Source organism: Podarcis cretensis (genome assembly GCF_951804945.1).
Source record: "Podarcis cretensis genome assembly, chromosome: 1".
Lineage (NCBI taxonomy): Eukaryota > Metazoa > Chordata > Lepidosauria > Squamata > Lacertidae > Podarcis > Podarcis cretensis.
The window spans coordinates 31478333-31501441 of NC_137170.1; the positions used below are offsets into that span (position 1 = coordinate 31478333).

Here is a 23109-nt window from a genome sequence, read left to right on the forward strand (position 1 = left end):
GCACCCAAGAGGGTCTGTAGGGAAGGAGGCGGTATCTCAGGTATTCGGTGTTACCTTCCTATTTTCCCAACACATACCAGATCCTTGTTCAGTTTAAAGCAACACCTGTCCCTTTAATCTGCCTACCCCACAACCCAAACTATTGCCATCTGCTTCTGTTTTGGAAATCGTAAACTGGAAGCCTAGTTCTCCTTGTAACAACTTTATATACAGTTTGTAAAATGCATCCTGTGGTATAAAGCAATTGACAGGCTTCAAAAAAAAAAGGTAATACAAGCATTGGGTTTTCAACCATTATACATGTTCCTCAGTCCACCACCATCCCTCTTCACATGCCACAGGAGTGAGCATGGCATACTGCTTAATTGAGGAATGCACAATTAAGCAATTAATGGCTTCTTGCTTAAGTGAGGAATGCACAATGCCTTTTAATTCCCATTCTCCTTCAGACCCTTGACAGGAGTGATTATCAGCTTCCATCCATCACAGACACCAACGTCTGCCTCCCCTTGTAGCCTCCAACTTCTTATGCAAAGTATTCCAAAGCCTTCAGTTCTATGCAAATGTTATTTCTGTGCATCTGTTTCATATGTTGCCTAGGATTAGTCACCAGGGAACTTGACTAGAGTTTCTGCTGCAAAGCCAGCAACTCAAAACCAAGGGGCAGGTAGCCTACATCTCTCAACATCATCTTTCATAGTCATTTTCATACCAGACTCCGTTTAGTGCTATATAAAATGTTATGAATATGAAATCCAGATGTGGAGGTTCTCTTTAAAGCCCTGTTATAGCTTTGACATTTCATACTCAAGACTGATAGAATCAAAGGATTTGAGAGAGTCCTTGTAGGCTACCCAGTTCTTTTCCCTTGCTTGATACAAGAATCACAAAGCTTGAATGCCTCTAAAATATGCTCTCCAGTCTCAGCTTGAAGCTCTCCAGCAAGGAAGAACCCGTCACATGCCTAGGCAATTGGATTCATTGCCAAGCTTCTCTTATACTCTAGGGACGGGGTGGAGAGACTGTGGTAGAGCATCTGTCTTACATACAGAAGATCCCAGTTTCAACCCCTGGCATTTCCTGGTAGAGCTGGAAGAGACTCCTACCAAAAACCCCAGAGAATAACTTCCAGACAATACTGAGCTAGGTGGACCAAATGGTCTGACCTGGTATAGTATAGCTGCCTATGTCCTATGACCCTCCAGATGTTTCTGACTACAAATTCCAACATCCCAAACTACTGGTCAAAATGGCTGGGCTGATGGGAGTTGGAGTCTGTCAACATTTGGAGGTCCACAAGTTCCCATCACTGCACAAGGTACTTTATCTCATTGATAATCTGTTCTCCCCCTAATAACAGGTAAAGGTAAAGGGACCCCTGACCATTAGATCCAGCTGTAGCCGACTCTGGGGTTGCGGCACTCATCTCGCTTTATTGGCCGAGGGAGCCAGCGTACAGCTTCCGGGTCATGTGGCCAGCATGACTAAGCCGCTTCTGGCGAACCAGAGCAGCGCACGGAAATGCCGTTTACCTTCCCATCGGAGTGGTACCTATTTATCTACTTGCACTTTGTCTAGAGCAGGGACCGAGCAACGGGAGCTCACCCCGTTGAGGGGATTCAAACCGCCGACTTTCTGATCAGCAAGTCCTAGGCTCTGTGGTTTAATCCACAACGCCACCCATGTTCCTTCCCTTAATAATGGTCAATTGAAATCTATCCTCCAGTAGGGTAAGCCCTTTAGATCTATTCTTTTCCTTTAGGGTGGTAGAGAAGAATTCTGTGCCCTTTCCTTTGTGACCACCTTTCAGGCATTTGAGGGGAGCTATTGTGTCACCCGCCTTCTTCTCTTCTCCAGAACCAGTTCCTTCAGCCTGTCCTCACAGGTCCTGCTTTCTGTAGCTCTGATTGTCTTCACTGCCCTTCTCTGAACTTGCTGAAATTTGGTAATGCTTCTTAAAATGCTGTAGCAGAACAGGCAGGGCACAGTTCTCCCGATGAGGTTTGATTGGCTCAGAATAATGTTTCGCTTGTGCTTGACTACAGTCCCAAGACCCTATTCATATATTCTACCACCAAGCCAGGCCTCCCACATCCAAGAACTGGTCAGTGTTGGCCCAATTTTTCATTTTGTCCAGGTAGTATTGACCCCTCCCCCCATCTTCTGAGGTGTCAGCCATCCCTCCTTCCCAGTTTAGGGACATAATGACCTCGTCTTAGCCTCTGAGTGAACTTGCCCACTGATAGGGGTTTCTTCTTTGCTGCCAACTTCCAGTTCTTGTTCTGTGTCTGGTGTGTAATTCTGCTTCTGAGCCCTTTACTCATCTCAGATGTGTGTGTGTGCTTTAAAATCCCAATAATAATCATCTTTGCAACTTCAGTTCACACTTCATCTCCTCTCACACCTCATTTGGCATTTTTGTCCTTTGTGCATTTTACCAGTGCAAACTACTCCCTGGTTACTACTCTGGAGCTTCCTCCCAAACACTCCAAATTACTCCCAAAGAGCTAAAGGAATCGTTTCATGCACTGGAAGCATGAAACCTTAACTCAGAAGGAAGCAGCTGGTGATTTGAGTCAATAAATGCACCTGGCAGGGTTTTGCAAAAGTGATTATCTTGTGCTTCTAGCTGTTGGCATAAGGAGTGTGCAACTAGTGGTTCTGGGGCAATTGCTGGCCACCAAATTATGCCACCTGCCCTCCCCATCTCTCCTATCCTTGCTTGCCTAGAAGCTAAACAGGGTTGTGGAAAGAGAGGCCATGTAGTCACTTCCAACTCTGGGAATTTGAGACGATAATAATAAGGGGTTGTTTTTTCCCCTCAGAATAACCACCCAAGAAAATCTGTTGCATTTAAATTGATTTGATTTTACCCATTTGTGAGCCCTTCAGTCAACCCTTTAGGGTGAAAAACAGCAGCAGCAACAACAACCATTAAAACCGGCATAAAATAAAAACAAAGAAGAATCTAGAAGACTGTCCTGTTTTTAAAAGGCAGGTTTAAAACATCCCACCCATTCCACAGATAATTAAGAGCCAAAGGTCCAATGAAAAAGAAATGTCTTTGCCTGGTGCCTAAAGCTATGCAATGATAGCACCACAGAGCCATTGCTGAAAATGCCTGGTTTCATGTTGCCACTCTCTGAACCTCCCATGAAGGGTCACACAAAGAAGGGCCTCAGATGACAATCGCAGGGCCTGGGTTGGCTCATATGGGCAGAGGTGGTTCTTGAGGTACTGGGACCCTGAGCCGCATAAGTCTTTATAGGTCAAAACCAGCACTTTGAATTGGGCCTGGAAACTAACTGATAGACAGTGTTGTCGAGACCAGGATTGGTGTTACGTGCTCAGACCATTTTACCCCGGTGAGCAACCTGGCTGCTGAATTCTGCGCCAGCTGCAGTTTCCGAATCACCTTCCAAGACAGCCCCACATAGAATGCATTGCAGTAATCTAACCTAACGGTTACCAGAGTGTAGGTAAGTTAGCCGACCCCTGTCAAGAAAGGGATGTAGCTAGGCAAGCAGCTGAAGCCTATTGAAGGCACTCCACACCACCAAGACCACCTGACCCTCAAGTGAGTGTCTTGGATCCAGACCCCAAGCTACATGGCTGCTCCTCTAGAGGAAGTGTGCCCCCATCTAAAGCAGGCCACCTACCATCTGTCCAGTCTAGGAAACTGCTCACTAACAGCTCCTCAGTCTTATCTAACTGAGCTTCAGATAAGTCCATAAGTCTCCCATCCAGTCCATTACTGGACCAAGCACATACACTACAACATACCTGCAGATATAAAGGAGAAGTAGAGCTGTATGTTCACAGCATTTGGCTGACAAGATACTCCAAGACTCTGGATTAAAGTGTATGCAACAGATTTTCCTGAAGCTTAATTTCAATCTCCCATGGTTCCACATCAGTTTGCTCCCCCCTCTTTTTTTCCAAGTTTTCATGAAAATCATCAGCATTTTAGTGCAAATTTCTCCTAACATGTATTTTGTGTGCTTAACATACATATTTTTGCAAAACCAGTTTGCCTGATATAATGCACTAATATGTGTATCTGAAGGACCCTTTACCCTAGTACAGTTGTACCTCATGTTAAGTACTTAATTCATTTCGGAGGTCTGTACTTAACCTGAAACTGTTAACCTGAAGCACCACTTTCGCTAATGGGGCCTCCTGCTGCCACTGCGCTGCTGGAGCACGATTTCTGTTCTCATCCTGAAGCAAAGTTCTTAACCTGAAGCACTATTTCTGGGTTAGCGGCGTCTGTAACCTGAAGTGTATGTAACCTGAGGTACCACTGTATATGTATTTTTATACATATTTCTTGGCTGGAGAACTGCACTGCAAAATTCAGAGACGTGCAAATTTCAAAGGAATGCTTTTGTTTTTGTCTGTGTATTGTTCTGAAAAGTGTAAATTAAGTTGGTTCACCTTCAAATGCTACATGCACATGTATCAAATTGCTTTCCCCAACCCTAGCTGGGAGCAGGGGAGTAGGCAAAGGTGCCATCATGGAGCCCAGAACATGTCCCAGTATGCTAAATGCTTGTGCTGGGTCTGGTAATCACGAGGGTTAGAAAGTTTTCGTTCTTATAGTTAGTATTATCAAGCGTCAATATCCTATGCAGAAAAAGGTACGAATGAAAATTTATCAGCATTTTAGCATGAAGTTATGCTAAGACACACATTTCTGTATGAAATTTTGCCAAATATACACATCTTTAAAAAAAAAATTCCCCTAACGTAGTACAATGTTGTGTGTTGTTTTCACTATTACTGTTTATGCATTTTAAAGCACACTTTGCCCTGGCTTACACATTTTATTTTGCCCCTTCGCTGTCTGAAAAATCGCATGGTGAAATTTGAAGCTGTTCAAATTTTGAAAGATGGTTGTGTCCCAGTTCATGCATTCTTTCAGAAAATTAGGTGGGCTTGCCTTTAAATGCTAACTGAATCAAATTTCTTCCCCATCCTTTCCCCCAAGTTTATCTGATCTCTCCCAACCCCTATATGAAGCAGTTTAGTCCATTTGTTTTGTGGCAATCAGCTAACTTCTGTGCTCAAAAGCATCTGAAATTCAGTCTTGAACTTCTGAAGCTTTTCTTTTTAATCACAGTTTATTTCCCATTGTAAAAAGCAAGAAATTCAAGCACCCTATTATAACCCTTATAATGAAGTTGAATGAGAGGCATGGCCATGTACATATAGCAGAAAATTGACATGTTTTCCTGCCTGTTTTTTTTAAAAACAAAAATTTTCCAAAGAAAATGAAACTTGCAATGAAAATAAATTTTAAAATGAAATATTATGTGCCAATTTACAGCAATAGTATGGAAATAACTGAATGATTCAATAGCTTGTTTCAAAACTACTTATACAGGAAAAATAAAGAAGAACTTAATGTAAAAAAAATGAAACCCTGCTGAGCTCCCTAATGAGGTTTAGAAATTGAAAGCTATTTAAAAATTGGTGCAGACCACAAATTTGACAATTTGCAAATGTAAGGATATCGTAGCTGTGGTCATTTGTGTACATAAATATGTTTTTCAGTCCCATTTAAATAACTGCACAAATCGCTTTCTGATATTTATCTACCCACTTTATGAAGCCCATCCTCACTTGTGAATGATTAGACCCGGCCGGACTTTTGTAAAATCAGAGCTCTGCACAATGAATAATGTAGAGAAACCAAGAATTTCATGATTGAAGGAAAGTTAAGCATTTAAAATCTCGCTGATTTTAATTGAAGAGATATAGGCTGCAATTCGGCACTAACCTGCCTGGGAAAATGCCCCATTGAATTTACTTCTGAGTAATGTGAACTTACTTCTGAGTAATATGCATAGGATTGCAGCATAAAGTCTCCCGCTAAAATCAATGGGACTTAAAAGTTATTAATTTGGGGTGGATCTTGCCCTTTTTTAATCCCAGGGCCACAAATTTATTGGAGGCAGAAAATGACTTCCACTATAAAATAGTTAACATTCAGCACATCAATGGGCAGCATTGAACATTTCTTCATTTCCTATACAAACAGAGTGAAAACTAGACAAAAGGACCTAGGCAGAATAAAAAATATAAAGTCATATTTGTCTAGCATTATAAAAACATAATGCGAAAGCAACACACATTAAATAATAAACTGTGGTTTTGGAAACAACAATAGACATAGAAGGCAGAATCTGAAACATAGAGATGCAATTAATAGAGGATAAAATAAAGATACTGAGTGTTTAGAATAGAGGAAAAAACAGCTATGCCAAAAAGAAAGGAAAAGAAAGAGGTTGCAGTCCTCTTGGGAGTAAACACTTACTTGGGAGTAAACTCCACTGAGTAATGTGGGATTTACTTCTGAGTAAACACATATAGAATTGCACTGTAAATTGCCTGCCAAGGGAATCTTGTCATTCAGTGAAGATGAAGATTTCTCCATGAGGGATTATAGCACTGTGTTGCAAACTGAAACTTTGGAAGCACCAAAAGCTATGAAGTGATATACCTGGCCCACAAGGCAAGATTAAGGCCGAACTGTTATAGTATATGGATTAAATGGTGAGCTTAAAGCAACAGTGGTAGAGGCATTTTAAAAAATATATAGAAAAGAAAATGCAAAAATACCAAATATGATAGAAAAAGGTAGAAAGAAATATTTGTAGAACGGGGTTAATTTAATTGCAAGATAAATTTTATGGCTGGAAAAGGAATGAGGGAGGCTAATCATTGATCCTATGAAAAGGAGTCTAGATAGACTACTGGAATGTACTCTGTTTATTCTGCAATGTGCTCATTTACCAAAGACAGCTGCCTATACAGAGCAGCAACTAGTACTGACGACTATATAGCCGTGTCTGCCCTAGCTGGACAAAATGAGATTGCACCAATTAGAAAACATCCTTCAGGACAGAATCCTGAGATAGCAAACAGAAGCCCGTTAGAGAATCTGATCTGTATGCTCATCTCAAGCACTGCAAAATTGTGCCTGAGAAAGGGATTAAACAATCATCAAAGTACGGCAGAGGAATTTGTATTTTGCCTTTCAAACCACAATGTAATTTCATTACCTCTCAGGATTACATCTGTAAAAAGAATACCATGGCTGACCCTCCAGTGCAATTCAACAGCGACCATGCCTCTTGGCTCTGCCGAAAACCATGTGCTGCTAAAGTGTCAACCGAGTCCTGTAGGGGGCTGTCGAGTTCTTCCGCATTCACATTCTGTGGCTGCCACAGCACATGGACCCGAAAAGCGTGCAGAGCTATTTGGAGGAGGATTGCAATGATGCTAAACTGAGCTAGTCAAAGACTTTGTCACACCTCCTCTGTAAAACAGCATGTCTGCTTCACGCTAAACAGATAAGTAGACACGTCTTCCTGGATAGCCAGTTCCACGTTTTTCCATTAAGGCTTCATGGAACCCAAGCTTACATTACATTTGCAATGACCAAGGTGGATTTTTTTAAAGGCTTGCATTGCTCTGGGACACAAAATGCTGCCATTAATTACACTCTATTAATGAGCACCATGCAGCACAATCCTATGAATGTATACTCAGAAGTAAGTACAACTGTGCTCAATGGTACATAGTCTCCGGAAAGTGTTATGGCCGCAATCCTAGGATACATAGGTGACTACCTATGTACACCTATAAGTAATACCAATGAACACAGTGAGCCTTAGGTAAAGGGACCCCTGAACATTAGGTCCAGTCGTGACTGACTCTGGGGTTGCGGCGCTCATCTCGCTTTATTGGCCGAAGGAGCCAGCATACAGCTTCTGGGTTATGTGGCCAGCATGACTAAGCCGCTTCTGGCAAACCAGAGCAGCGCACGGAAACACCATTTACCTTCCCGCCGGAGCGGTACCTATTTATCTACTTGCACTTTGACGTGCGTTCAAACTGCTAGTTGGGCAGGAGCAGGGACCGAGCAACAGGAGCTCACCCCATCACAGGGATTCGAACCACCGACCTTCTGATCGGCAAGTCCTAGGCTCTGTGGTTTAACCCATAGCACCACCCACGAAAGTGAGCCTTAGTTCTGAATAAAAATGTGCAATACTATCATGTTAACTCCCCCATCCCTTTGCATTACCTGGTAAACTGAATGAAAAAAGTTGACCGGAATGGCTTATGTCTACATGAACAGCAGTTGCAACACATGTACCAGATTAAAAGCTGTTCTAACTTTTAGTGCCCCTTGGTCTTAAAAGCAAAACAGATTTTTCTTGCAGCGCCATACCCAGCGTCATCATTCTGTTTTCATTTTCCTTCCCAATCTATATAACATAATCTGATGTTGACAGACTGCTCTTGACTGGGCAGTGACAGATAAAACAGAGCTCCCCATATGCCTCAGTCATCTTCACAGCTTGATCACTAGGACTACTTGCCCGAATAACAGCTGAGTGCAAACTCTGCTCTTAACCCTCGATAAATTTACAACTTTTGCCTTATAATGTAATAATAATAATATTGAACATTAGTTGGCATGGTGCTTTACAGAATACAAGAGGACTGGCCTCGGCTCTGAGCAGTTTATAATTTTAAATTACCACAGGAGAACAAGAACGGAACTGAAGTAGAGGCAGGCATAAAGAGGGGGGGAATGTGTACATGACTCGTGTCACACCTATTTTGGGTCGGTTACAGTAGGACATATTATGCAATAACCGTATTATAATCAACATTTCATTAATGAATCAAATTACTGGATCAAATTGCTTTTGTTTGATTAAAACAGTGTTTCTAAATAATCAGGAGGATTTCTTAAAATGGCTAATTATTTTTAATGTGCTTTTTTACAAAAAAATAAATAAAGGGTTCCACCTTAGAAGAGGTGCTGGTTTTATTTACGTATCTCTCTCACACTCACACAGAGATGTAGGGCCTCTTCGAAAATGGTGCATGTTGTGATACAACTATGCAAAATCAAAGAAACAAACACTGGAATCCATTTGGAAGGGCCTTTGCTCCAGTAGATGCTTCCATCAACAAAAGAGGAGGGGAGGAGATTTCCCCGTCCAACTTGAAGCCCCCTCAGAGTGAAAGCATTGGGGAGAACATCCAAATCAGGGTATGCCAGAGAAATGGGGAATCCACAAAAAGTCACCTCTCCTTCTTTTCCATTAATGGAGCTGCCTGTTGAATCAGATTTTGTCCATAGCCAAACCCCCCCCCCCCACTAAATCAGATTCTCCTTTTAAGAAAAAAAAGCTTTATTTGTTTGTAAATTTATGCAAAATCAACTAAGCGATTAATTAAAACTCATAGAATTGACTATGATTTCTTTAATGAACAGCCCTGACTATAATCAGTAAGAATAAAAGTAATCCCAAATATGAATATTATATCTTCTAAAAAAATGTTGCCCTGGAAGTCCGTGTGAATATTTCATGGACCTAACACGTCAGAGCTTTTTGAAGTTTCTATTCTGTGTTTGCGCAAAAATTTAAAGTGTTCGTGTTTTGATTCCAATCTGCTGTAACCTCAAAACAGCAGGTTCATCACATTTTCCCCAAACTCAGCAAAGTAGGCAAAATGGCACACTGAACACCACTACCACATCATAAGAAACTGCTTTATACTTAACCAGACTATTGGTCCATCTTGCCCATTAGCATCAACACTGACTGGAACAGGCTCTCCAAGTTTTGAGAAACCCTATCCAGGGACTGAACCTGGGACCTTCCAGATGCAAAGCAGATGTTCTACCACTGAGATATCTTAGTGGATCTAGCTGATACTTCAGCTAAACGAAACACCCAACCCAGGAGATGGTTTTACAGTTTTGAATCCATGTGCTCTCTGAACAGAGGTGTGGGGATAGAGATGAAGCTTGTGGGAAAGCGGGGCTTTTGGTCACCTGACATCGTAAGCCTGGATGCAAGCAAATTAATAGAATAAGAAGCGATAGTTTGTCAACAGCAGATAAGGAACCTGATGAGGGACACGTCACAAGGGTATGTGATCTGGAGCAGGGGTAGGGAACTTGTGGCCCTCAAGACATTGTGAAAGTACAACTCTCAACATGTTGGCCATGCTGATTTGGGATTATGGGAATTGGATGGCGACTTCTCGGGGTCCACAGGGTTCCCATCTTTGCCTTGTAGTCATGAGGAGAAGAATCCTCTCCTAAAAACTGAGATGGTGCAGACGGGCTCAACAACGGCAATAAATGAATAAATAGCAGCCAAGGCTCCTCTGTTATACAAAGCACCCATCACACAGGAGGAAATAAAAAGTATTCCTAAGGCTGGGATAGCCTGACTTAAAATTACCTTTAGTATTTATGTACTGAACCATAATCTCACCAGGGCAGGAACCGATGTGAATAAATGTGCATAGCGTATGGAACTGAAAACAGTGTTGGCAAACGAACATCCAAATCTCCATCTGGCTTTCAATGGAAAGTAATAATCTAAATCCCCTTGAAAAGCTCTATCCAACTAATGAGCAACAGTAGCAAGAACTGCTCTCGTTCAAATGTGCTTTGTAACCATCGCTTTACCTTACAAATGCTTTCGAATGAAGTGAATTATCTCTGAAGGGACTCAGAACTTGTAACAGACACTAGCTGTGTGACCTCTGTTAATCCACCCAATATTAGGCTCGTTAGTCATCAGGATAACAACTGTATTTTGCAAATCAGGCACTGTTATCAGATACACCAGCAAGACCCTATACAATGTCTAATAGTCCAACAACATCGGCACCAAGATATATAACTGCTTCTATACAAAAACCTCTCTTCTAATCCCTCTTAAACTCAACAAGACTGATTGGTTTTTATTATTCATGAATTAATTTTTAACACTTGGGCCAACAAGGGAATTGAATCTATACAATTTTGCACAGACTGAGGCAAAGAAGCTTCACTCTGACAGAGAGAAAAAAACAGTCTGATTCTCTCATTCTTCAATCGACAATTAAATAGTGTTTACTCTATTTCCCTTAAATTCCTACATGCGAGTTGAAAAGAAAAGTGAATCAATGCAAGATTGTTTGGGCATATGCATTTCGCATATTTATTCCTCAGATATATATATGGATCAAACATATTTTGTGAACAAATGCGGTATTAAGGCTCAACTGCACTGGTTCTTTAAAGACAGAAAAGTATTTTCAGAAGATGAGGAACTCTCAGATCAGTAAGAAAGGGGAGCAGTCATGGATATCTTTTTTTTTGCAGATGCTTTCTGCAATATTAGTCTGAGAACTAGAATTGCGAAAAAGGAAACTATCTGTTATTTTAAAAGAATAGTTGATGTTTTATGAGTTAAAAAAAGAGAAAAGTTGTTTGATGCAATTAAGTGTTTTCAAGAGCAATCTTTTGTGATGGCTTCTAGGGGAGAGGCATACAGTACTGAATTTCTCATACTGTAATAAACACTGAATATACAATACCCCAAAATACTCCTTCCACAAAGTTCTTGAAGAGCCTGTATGAAACATACATGAAACTAGAGAATGATAAATCCATAGAATCAACCTGCTTGATTGTTGCCAGACTATGGCAGTGATTTGTTAATGCTTTGTACATCCAGGTTTTTTTCTTAAATTTTAACAAGGCAAAAAAAGCTATTGCCTGCTTCTGCAACATGCTGCTTGCTCTCCTGCTCTGTTTGCTCCACATCAAACTATATTTTCCAATAAGCCATATGAACACTATATTTACATTTTACATTACTGTGCATTTCTGTTATCTTTATACAATAATCTTTGACGTTTCACAAGCATCGACAAAGAACTACCTTTTAAGGGAGATAAGATTAAGTTTATTCTATTGCTACAGACTGATATGCTTAGAGATACAGATGGTGATAAATGTAGACTGCAGGTACAGATTTAAAAGTACATTCATGCTGTATGTAGAAGGCTATACATATGGCATATTCATACTTCTGTGTACTAAATACGCACCTATACTGGGCGTAGTAGTTCACACTGATTTACATATATATATATATATATATATATATATATATATATATATATATTGATTCTCACATGTACTATAAGTGTGTAAATGTAGCACAGAAACCCACCGTGTATGAAAGCCTTTGCATATATATACACACATTACTCAGGCTTACGAGTGCGACTGAAAACAGATTCCTTTCTATCACCTATGCAATGCCTGCGTGAGAAGAAAGGTACAGACACGTGAAGCTGTCATGCATTACCCTTTATTAAAAGTAACACCTGAATGCACCGATTGCTACCTTTCTCGAAAGGGTGCATTGCTACAGCCTGTTAATGCAGGATCCACTACTAGAGAGAAGTCAAGGCAAGCCTTTCTAAAGGGTACTGGGACATCAGCCGAAGAAGCCCAGCCTGGGATTACCTTTGGGCCTGGAAGGAAGTTTGTGACAAGCAACACCTTCTCCCCCTGCCTCTGGTCCCAGGTTAGACTGCATTGCAGACTACCCTGACTCCGTTGTCACAGCATAACAAACCAGGTAGCAACACAAAGGCCCCCTTCCTTGCAGATACCTCTTTTTGACAAAGCAAGACTTGTATGCCAAGCTGACTGCTAAAGTGTGGCAGGCAATGGGCATTAAGGTTTTAGGTTTCACCGGATCTGCTGCCGCAGCACAAATACCCCCGCAATTCTCCCCACCACCACCCATCCTCCCTGAATTACTAAAAAAGTAAGTGGCATAAAAATAGAAGCACTTGAGATGTTGAATGAAGTGGAAAGAGGAGAGGGGTGGCAAAAGGACAGAAGTACTTGGAAAAGGATAATATGGGTGGTGGCAGCTTATAAACAGGATTTTGAATGGAGATGTGCTTCAGCTATTTATCATCATCATTTGATGTTAAAAAGAAGTAATCTCCACATATTAAATGCATAATGTGTTTCTAGCAATCAAAAGCAAAGACCCTATAACTCAAATGCCATTTTGTATTAGAGCGTGTTTTCGCTTTTTTGTTTGTTTTCAAGAGGTGGGAAATCTACAGAGCATCTCAGGAATAAGCCCCCGCTACTAATCTAATGACTGTCCTAGAAAATGTGAAGACCTGTTCTCCCCTGAAATGAATATCCAGATTCTTAACAGCCATCTACGCAGATACATAATAAACAATTATAGGTAACTGGCATTCGCTTACATTTCAAAATGAGTAAAAATTTATTTGCATAAAGACCATCTTGCAAAGCCATTGGCTGAAGAGACCTATAAAGTGACATGTATAGCAGTAAAAGGATATGTCCTTGGTCTCTGGGGCACACTTAAAGAATATTATAAAATCTATTTTACCAATAAAATTATATTTATGTCCTTTACCTCCCCCTGTATTTTTACAGGAAAGAAGCAACAGTATTTCAAACAGCACTTCTCCTATATAATACCAAACCAGGTAAGTAAACATTTTTTAAAAACATACTTTTTACCCTATGCTTGGCTAAGCAAAACAATATGCGCTCAGGTACCGTTAACAATGAGTTTTCAGTTTCAACAGAAAGGTGTTTTAAAGGATAAGAGTGCAAGAGTAAAACTTGAATTATAAAAGAAAAAGAAATTCCCCCTAAAATTAATGTCCACTGATGGGAAGTCGGGTTTTATAATGTATACATAGGTTGGTAGTCAGCTAGAACAGCTCAGTTAAAGTATATACTGTCAGCCCAGAAGACAGATAAAAGACCATCTCCTTCGACACCACAGAAGATCTCCCAGCTGGAGGTCTTGAACACTACCCAACTGTTATTTGATGCATATAAGGCATAGGAAAATAGTTTTAGTTGAACAAGAGAGGAACATGTGGGCACAAGGATATGACCAAATTTTGGGAGCCGCCTGTGGTGTTTCCCTTTCCTCCCAGCCACCCCATAAACAGGATGCAATAATTATGGAGATACCCTAGAAATCAACGCCTCACCGGCAATGCAGAATCGGACAAGATACGCCGCCTCTCTCTATTCTCAATCCATTCCCTTTCACACTAAAAAACAAAACAAAAACAGCTTGGTCATGGCATGTTACTGCAACTTAAATACTGCACACAAAAGGGACAGAAAAGAACCTCTAGCATGACAAAATTTGCATGAGAAAGCGAACACCTCCTGGACATGCACACACTCAAAGTTTGTGACTTTCTGAATGGACTCTGTGTCTGCTGTTTGCACGACACTCCGGAGGCAAGAATATTATTTGCAGATTGATAAAATTAGCAGGGAACTTGGACGTTTGGGGGGATGATCCCAAAAAAATCTAAACATGGAGATTTCTCCCTGGGGAGTGAAAAGTGAACTCTACACGGTAGACGCAGGGAAGACAATAGAGCAAAGGAAGGGACAAAATCAGTCACAAAGCTATCACAAGTTGCGCGACCACATTGTGCCACCTGCTCTTCACAATTTGCCCATGCAAAATACAACCGGATAATTAAGGGCAATGCTGTCTGCGGCGCTCATGAGCACCAAGCAGCTCAGCAAACTAGTATATGTTAGCACATTCTTCTTTCACACGGGGAAAAAAACGTAATTCTTTCTGGAGAGAGCTCGGAGCACAGGGAACACTAAGAGCAGAAATCTATGAGCAGCAGATATGCCCAGACAAAAATGCAGAGTTGGCACGGGTTAAACAGTGCACACCATTCCTGTTTGGCTAACACAGGGTCAAGTCATGTGCAGCGAAAGTTTCAACTCCTTAATCCCCTAGAGCTTGTTTGCTAATTACATTTGCAATTACAAACATGACAAAGATATTATTCTGCAGTGCTTTCCACTTCAAGGAGGCACACTTTCCCTAACAGATAGTCACCTCCAGCAGCACACAGCTCACAAGTGCTTCTTGACAGACAAAATAACTGGCACTTCAGCTGTAGAGGCCACTTTGTGGGCAGTCCAAGTGGAAAGAAGAGGCAGGAAAGAGCTTTTGAGACAGGAGGCCAAGCCAGGGCAGAGAAGGGAGAAAAATTAACTTGTAAGGGCTTCATAAAAATTATTCTCCAGAAATGAAGCTCTCCCCCCTTCAAGTCTCTGCCGGGGTTTATAAATTGCAAAATTCACACCAACTGATACAATTTCAAGTTGAACTTTAATGTGCTTTTCTGTCTTAAACCTGCTAGCTGTTGTGGAAATAAAGCATTCCCCTTTCCCCGGTTGATTTCTAGAGTTGGTCATGAATGGCATTTGTTATGTTGACCTATCCCTAAACCAATTCATTAATATCTACAGCATCTTTAGTTTCACGCTTTGTAAGAGGTTACTGTGGGACTCCTGTGCTGTGTGTGTGTGTGTGTGTGTGTTTGACACTTCCTAGATAATGAAACTATTTCCCTACCTGTTCATATGTAAATAAATAAATAAAATCGTTATTGAGCAGCTGTCAAACAAAGCGTCCCAATCTCACTTTTAGCGTGAACTTAATATGTTTACTCAGAGGTATGTCCCACTGAGATCAGCAGAGCTTACTCTTTAGTAAACATGCTTGGGATTGCAGCATATTTAAAGGAAGTTGAAGGAGCATCTAAGTGTCTCCAGGTTGCCATAAGGTTCCACCCACTACAGGGTTACCACGACCATTTATCAACCCCAGTGTGGTAGTAGGCACAAAACAGAGCAGGGAGAGCTATAAGCATTTCTGGCTTATTCTGCTTTTGCTATTTCTTTCTGTATGTAAATGCATCACAAACATTAGGCATGCTTATGAGATATCTAGTATGACTGCATTCGTGAACTGTGGTTACATAACAGTTTAAATCTATATTCCCCCCCCCTCCACCTTAGAAGTGATTGTATATCCAGAACAGAAGCATTTCAGATCTTCAGACTTATGGCACATATGAAATCTCTTACTGGAGGGATTAAAAAAGTGCGGAAGTGAAAGACATGTCACACACACACACACAAACAAACTTTAAAATGAGAGAACAGTAGAGAGTGTAGGAATGGATCAGAAATTTAAAGATAGAGGATTTCAAGTACCATATTCTCCCAGGGAAAAAATAATAACCATGGTCCTGTGAAATTTCTGTTACAGCAACTTTCTCTGACGCAATTCCTCCAAAGTCTTGTCCCTCTCAGGCTAAACACAATATCTATTGATTGCTTTCAATCAATATAATGAAAATATCCCTGTCCCGCTGCATTTCCTTCCCTAAAATATTAATAATAAATTGATCTTTCCATAATTTTCAATAATTGATATGAAAAAGTAGGACCTGAAAGACAGGCAGAAGAAAGGCTAACATTTTCTTTTCACATGCAAGACTAGCCTGGCTCTTGAAAAGGGGACCCAGCGACACAATAGGAAATCTGTTCAAGGGACAAGCTAAGTCCCGTTCCTTTGCATTACAGCTTCTTCTTGAATTAATTTGTCAGTAAGGAAATAGACACACAGAGCAACAACTCCCTATTGTAGGTACACAAGAGCGCCCAGAGCACTTACAGCTTCATTCAGTCTCTCTGTTTAGAATTTTCCCCCCAATTCACAAATCTGGGGAGAAGGGGAAAAGAGCAACCACTCCTCACTCTAGATTTCCAGGAGTGCCTAGAACTAAAGTAGCTTCATTCAGCTTTTCTGACAATACAGAAGCAAATGCACTTCAACAATCCTTCAGAATCTAAGTCACATTTCTTTGGCCTGTAAATAAGGATCAACAGAATCAAATGCAAAAGATAATAATTATCCCCAGTTTATTCAAATACTGAATGGAATCATACTAATTCCTCTAAATCTGGGTTTCCATGTTCACAGGTGAAATTATTATTTTGCACTTTCTTTTGCAGCTGATAACTCATTTATTGGGCCGACATTTCTGCATTTTTATTTAACCTGTCAAAGAAAGCATTTTTAACAGGCACACCTGACAGAATATTGCCGTACACCAAAGTGACATTTTTTTCATAATGTGCTAACCTTGGTCTATTCTATTATTCCATACACACTATTGATTGGGAATGGCAAAAGGTATCGTCCTGCAACATCTGAGGCTATAGCTGAAAGGAAACAAGGAGGGAGAAATCACTTCTCATCTTGGGCTGTGACATTAATGCTAAAGCAAACAAAAAGTGCTGAATTTGACTTCAAGGGATATTCTAGGTGTTGACAATTACAGTCTGAAATGTAAGCATGATGTACATGCATAGATACATGCACAGATATAGCTGGACCTCATACATATTTATGCACACATACAGATCTATATTACACAACTGCTGTACTGCAGACAAGCAGCACTGGTACAGTTTGACTAATTTTATGGACTCTACCTGCCTTGACCTGAAAGAGACAAACTGCAGATTCATTTATACAGCTGGTAGTTTTTGTTTTGTTTTTGGAGGGGCTTTTTTGTATTCTTGCTAACCCTACTCTTACAAAAAGTTTCAGTTTTCATGTTCTCCGTGTTACATTCAGACAGGTAGATTTTTCTAACACCATTTCAGTGATTGCAAGGAATTGCTCCAATATATACATACGGAGATGAAATTAGCAAAAGGATATAGAAATGCTTGAAGTCAAGCTACCAGGGGCAAGATCCTAAGCTTCATGAAGGCTGCTGGTAACACCCCTTTTCAATTCCCTGTTGAAGGGCTCACGTTTGAACTTTCCTAACCCCAGTAAGGTGAAATGCCATGCCCTGAGTGAATACATGCTGATTTCTTCAGCTCAGTCGGACCCTGGTGAGAGTCACTGTAGGACAGGATTTGAACTCCGTGGTATGTACTGAGTCCACAGTCCCGAGACCTGCATGGAATACTTCTCTGCCACATCTGCTACTTTCTCAATATTAAAACATGTATACTGCAAGTTCCAAATCAGTGTTTGGAACATATAAGGGAAACCAACCACTAGCTGCAGCCATACTCATTTTTTATAATCAAATGGCTTTGCAAAATAAGAAGAGCTCCTTTTCAGTGTTATGAATTAATATGTGCTTCTTGCTTATTTAAAAATAGCAACAATAACCATTACAGAAAAGGACCGGCTTTCAAATAATTGTGCAAATTATCTAAGTGACCAGCATTCAAGGTGGGAACTTGCAACACATGTGCAGACAAATGATTTTTTAAATGCTCTTATAAAATAATCCATACAAATATTTACATATCGTTTTAAAAAATACTCCTACAAACACGTGCATACCCCAGATGAATTACCATTTGCACAACCCTAGCTGGCCTTGACTTACACCTTTGCTGTATTATGCAACAAATATGTAAATGAAAACAGAAATGGGATGCTGAAATAATTAGACCGTGTTTTTCATAGTGCCTTTTACCCTGCACTTTCTCCAGTTACCAGTGTCTTCCAAATCCATTTTTAATACAATTTATGAAAATCTTCCGGACCTGATATAGCACACAATCCTTCAACAACAACAACAAAAGAAGTCCCATGCCAACTCAGAAAAAACCCACTTCTGCCAAGTCTGATAGGACTATATTTAGTAACATGAAGAACAGTGTACCTCTTCTGCCCATCCATTCCGTTCTAGGAAATCCACCTGGTCCACTCTTGTACCTTTAATTGGAAACCAAGTTAAAACTGAAGCAGGGAAATTGCACCAGGCTCACAGCCCTGTTGGTTACTTTCTATCAAATTTTGCAAGCCATTAAAAACAGAATATGTTAAGTACTTCATTTTGGTTTTCTTCCTGAGTCTGCAACCACCCTTCTTGTTCTACAAGTAGGTTGGATGTGAACAACAACAAAAAAGTTAGGAGGAAAAGCACAAAACCAGAGGCTACAAAACCATAAAAGCCTTCTTTTAAAAAGAGACCACACTTCACTTTTTAAGCTTGCAGTTTTTAGTAAAATAAATGATATTTGATTTCTGTTTTATTCTGAATCCACTGTTTTATGAAAATAAAATTTGGAGGAGAGAATGATAATTTTATAATAATAATTTTATTATTTAAACCCCGCCAATCTGGCTGGGTTTCCCCAGCCACTCTTGGGCCACTGGGGAACTTTACTTTTAAATAGTCCAGTAGGAGAGAATAGCATAGACCAAAGGGCTATGAAAAGAATGAACCAACAAAATTAGAAATTTTCGTATACATATATATATATATATATATATATCACTAGAGGAGATGAGGAATGACAGAAGGATTGACAGCTGCTCAGAAAAAGAAAGAGGTGAGGAAAAAGAGAGATCCAATGAAACAGAGTAGGGAATGATTATTTTCAAAGAAATTATACCCCTTTTATATTTCTTTTTCTAAGGTGTAGCTTTTTAAACTATGCCCTATCCATCCGGGATGACAGGACAGCGATGGTCTTTTCCCCTCTGGGCAGCGCACGGTGCTTTCAGGCGCTTCATGCAGACCAATGCACAAACACACACAAAAGGGGGACTTGGCTGCTTCCTTCGCAGCTGATTTATCCGAAGAGGAGCAGCGGGCTGGAGAACGCATCGCGCAAGAGGAGCGGACGCAAATGACAAGCGAACCCCGCTCACTTTCCAAAGTTCCACGCGAGGCGCGCGGCTTTTATTTGCTTAACAGGAAGCGCAGGCAAAGCATCACCGCTGCATCGTACAAAGGAAAAACAAGAACACCAGCAGCTGACGATCTGCCTGTCATCATCAGTCCCAGCTTGGGATGCTTGCTCCGGTCCACTCACAACATCCCTATACTGGCTTCCCTGTGAACAGAAGGATCGCCTTCTCTGGGGAATCTCAGATGGAATACAATTAAAAAAAATAAAAATAGCTCCCAATAGCCACAGAAATATATATATATATATATATGAGTGGGAATGGTACGCATTGGTGCACATACATCTCTGAGTTAATACAGCCGCATAAAACTTTTACACTAAAGCAAAAAGGCCACACCTTTCCAACGTTTGTCAATCTACATGCCTGGGAAACAAGAGAAATAAGTTTTACGATCGTTAAAGCCGCGCCAGTTGAAGCCACCCTAAGCTAGTTGCTTTCCACGGCAAACCTCTTGGTTGTTTTTTTACGGCAGCCCCACTGTCTAGGCATCTCTCCAAAGGGAGAGTTGCATCCTTCCTGCTTGTTAAGAGAGGAGCAAGCTATTTACACCAGGATGCACAGCACACGCGCGCGCGCAAAAAAACCCCAAACACTTTGGCACATATTGTAGCCAGGAGGTGGTGCAGATGTGATGAGACATCCACATGCAATTGTGGGGGGGGGGGCAGAGGGGCTTGAGAGAAAGTTAAAATAATTCCTTCTCCCCTTTCCAACTCAAACGCATCTGGCTTCCGCACGCTCTCCTGCCAGAGTCCAAAAGGAGGAGGAGGGGAAAAACCACCCCCACCCCCTGCAAGCAGCATCCCCAAGAAAGAGAAGAAAGCAAGGAGGGCACCTACTGGTTGTGGTAGCTGAGAGGGTCTGAGATGCAAAGTTCGGAAATGTCCATCAGTTCTGTTTTAGCATTCCCAGTTGGCAGAAGGGGGTGGGGGGTGGGGGAGCGACTAGATCACACCGAGGAGAAAGAGAGCGAGAGGGGGAAACTCAGGGAAATGACCAGACTCGGGGAAAGGAGGGGAAAAGGAAAGCGAGCGGGGGAGAAGCAGAAGAGGGAAGGCGCCGGGACAGAGAGCAGGACAGGCAGCCCGGGAGGGAGAGCTCAGCGCTTCGCCCATCCACACGCTCCCGCTCATCCAATCACACTGAAGCGAGCCGAGAGCAGCCAGGCGGCAGAGGCGGCCCAGGCGCCGGAGATTTAGATGCCACTAACCCCCCCACTGTCGCTTTAAGACGGGCCGACTGGTGAATATGGCACGGCTGCTATTGGCTGCCTCTCAGGGGCTGGACTTGGAGTGACAGAGCGGCGGCGGGCGGGGGCGAGAGGGAGAGTCTGAGAGGCGAGCGCCGGAGGGAGGGCAGCGCGAGGGCGACTCGCAGCAGACCCGCACGTGGCCAAACAGCCGCCGCAGAAGCCGGGAAGCTCGCTTGCTTTCGCGCACTCTCTCTCTCTCTCTCTCTCTCTCCCGCGCGCGCGCGCTGCCGGAGGGCTGGCGGGTTGGAGCGGGGGCGGCGCGGGCGACCTTCACACGCATTCCCACGCGAGGAAAGAGCGGGGCGAGGAGAGAGGGAGGCGGGCAGGCGGCGGACGGAGCGAGGAGGGACCTCGCGGCCGGCTCCGAGGAGCGCGGGCGCGCGTTTGGAGCGCCCGCGTGTAGCTGCTGTCGCCGCGTCCCGCCCGCCTCAGGGGCTGCCGCCCGCTCTTTTCCCCGCGGTTTGACAGGGGGAAAGGCGCTTCAGTGCCAGCGGCTGCTGCAAACGGCGCGGGTCGGACGCCTGTGTGGCTCCTTGCTTTTCTCACTCTCTTTCTTTCTTTCTCAGTTTCCTCAAAGGCAATTATAAAATGATCCTGGAGGGAGCGGGACTCTGAGCCAAAAAGGAAAGGGAAAGGGGTGAGGGAGAGAGAAGGCAGCGTTGGCATGAAGCTAAGCAGTTCGCAGCATAGACACTGACAGAGAGGAAACGAATCCTCACAGAGCCTGATCCTGGCTGACCTCCCCCCCCCCTCCCCCCCTCCCCCCCCTCCCCACTTTCTAGCGAGGGACGAGGTCAGTCTCCGTCCTGCAACTTTTGGAAATAACTTGCAGGACGCGCCTCCGTCACACGCACACGTTCTCTCTCTCACACACAAGCGCACAGCCTCCCCCCCCCCCCCCAGCGGCTGGCCGGTCTGGCGCGCGCACGCGCGTGGCTGCCAGTCTGACAGCTCTTTATCAGCCCATTAGCGAAGCTCTCGGTTTCCTAAGCGCCGCTTATCCCAGAATGGTGCCTCGCGCCTTGTTAGCCGCAAATCGTGGAAACGGCCAGCGTTGAAACGTTTTTATTGGGGGAGGGGGCAGTTTTGAGCGGTGAGGGGGAACACAAGACAGAAGACGGCAGACTTAAGCGCCAGATTCGGTCTCTTTAAAACGTACAAACAACAGCAACAAAAAAGGCACAAACCTAAAAAGACTCACGCACACGCACAACGTTCTGTAAAGAGCAGAGGCAAAGTTCGTGGCATCTCATATGGGAATTACGTTGTCGGGTGTATACTGAAAATGAAACCCGCTGTAAAAAGATCAGCAGGCAAACTGCCTGAGCCAAAGGACAAGTTTCATGTACAGAAGCCGACTGGTTTGGCAGCTGGATCTTATTTCGACAGTGGTGATGGGGCAGCATGTTCCCCATCCCTAAGGGTTTGTGCTTGCATGGAGAAGAGGGGGACAGGGCAGACATGCAGCAAGGCCACCACCATCTCAGTCTCCGCCATCTGAGGTGGCGGCCTCACTCTGCCTAACGGTAGAGCTGGTTCTGTCGCGCACTCTACCACTGAACTGCATCCCCTCCTGCTGAGGACTACATACATGCACAGGATTGTGCTGGCATCCACAAAGTTGTAACATTAAATATGACACCCACCAAGTGACCTTGAGCAAGTTGTGCGGATTGACCTCTTGCAAGCAATCATTTCCCATGCACTTGCCTGGAAGTGTTTCCAAAAGCCATTCCACAGCTGCAAAATGTTGTGTCAGAAACACCTCTCTGATAAACCGGCTCAGTTTTAGGTAAATATATGATGTACATTTAAGAGATGCAGTAATATGGGTGAGCACTCACTGGAAGGACAGATTGTGAAGCTGAGGCTCCAATACTTTGGCCACCTCATGAGAAGAGAAGACTCCCTGGAAAAGACTCTGATGTTGGGAAAGATGGAGGGCACAAGGAGAAGGGGACAACAGAGGACGAGATGGTTGGATAGTGTTCTTGAAGCTACCAGCATGAGTTTGACCAAACTGCGGGAGGCAGTGGAAGACAGAAGTGCCTGGCGTGCTCTGGTCCATGGGGTCACGAAGAGTCGGACACGACTAAACGACTAAACAACAACAACATGTAATATGGGTTTACCAAAGGGGCGGGGAGCAGGCACCTTGTTTGTTCAAAGTTGTAAATACATAACAGATTGTCTCAGTCTCCTGCACCAAGTCAAGAAAACAAGTTGGGGAGAGGTTGAATGCCTGGCAGTGGAATCATATGTCTACTCCGAAGTAAGACTCCTTTCAGGACAAGTCTTCACATCTCAAACAAGACTGTAAACTCTTCCCCAAGCTGTAAAAACAAACATAAAGGCATTCTTGCAACCTCCAAACAGCACTGTACCATGGGGGATAGGGAGGTG

The 23109-nt window shown here is 42.7% G+C and overlaps 1 protein-coding gene across 4 annotated transcripts in view; it reads right to left on the reverse strand.

The window, feature by feature from the left end:
* The window catches only part of ESRRB (estrogen related receptor beta), a 151716-nt gene that overhangs the window by 79523 nt on the left and 49084 nt on the right, over nucleotides 1-23109 (reverse strand). The window contains exon 2 of one of the 4 annotated variants that reach the window (XM_079972340.1): nucleotides 13882-13944. The exons of 1 other annotated variant lie outside the window; for it this stretch is intronic. Coding sequence is in view for 1 of the 3 variants with exons in the window: in XM_079972338.1 (XP_079828464.1) it covers nucleotides 20294-20343 (50 nt within the window). In the remaining 2 variants the exon portion in view is untranslated. Of the gene's footprint in view, nucleotides 1-13881; nucleotides 13963-20293; nucleotides 20432-23109 lie in introns of those variants that run through there. 2 more of the 4 variants (XM_079972338.1, XM_079972337.1) reach the window with 2 other exon arrangements.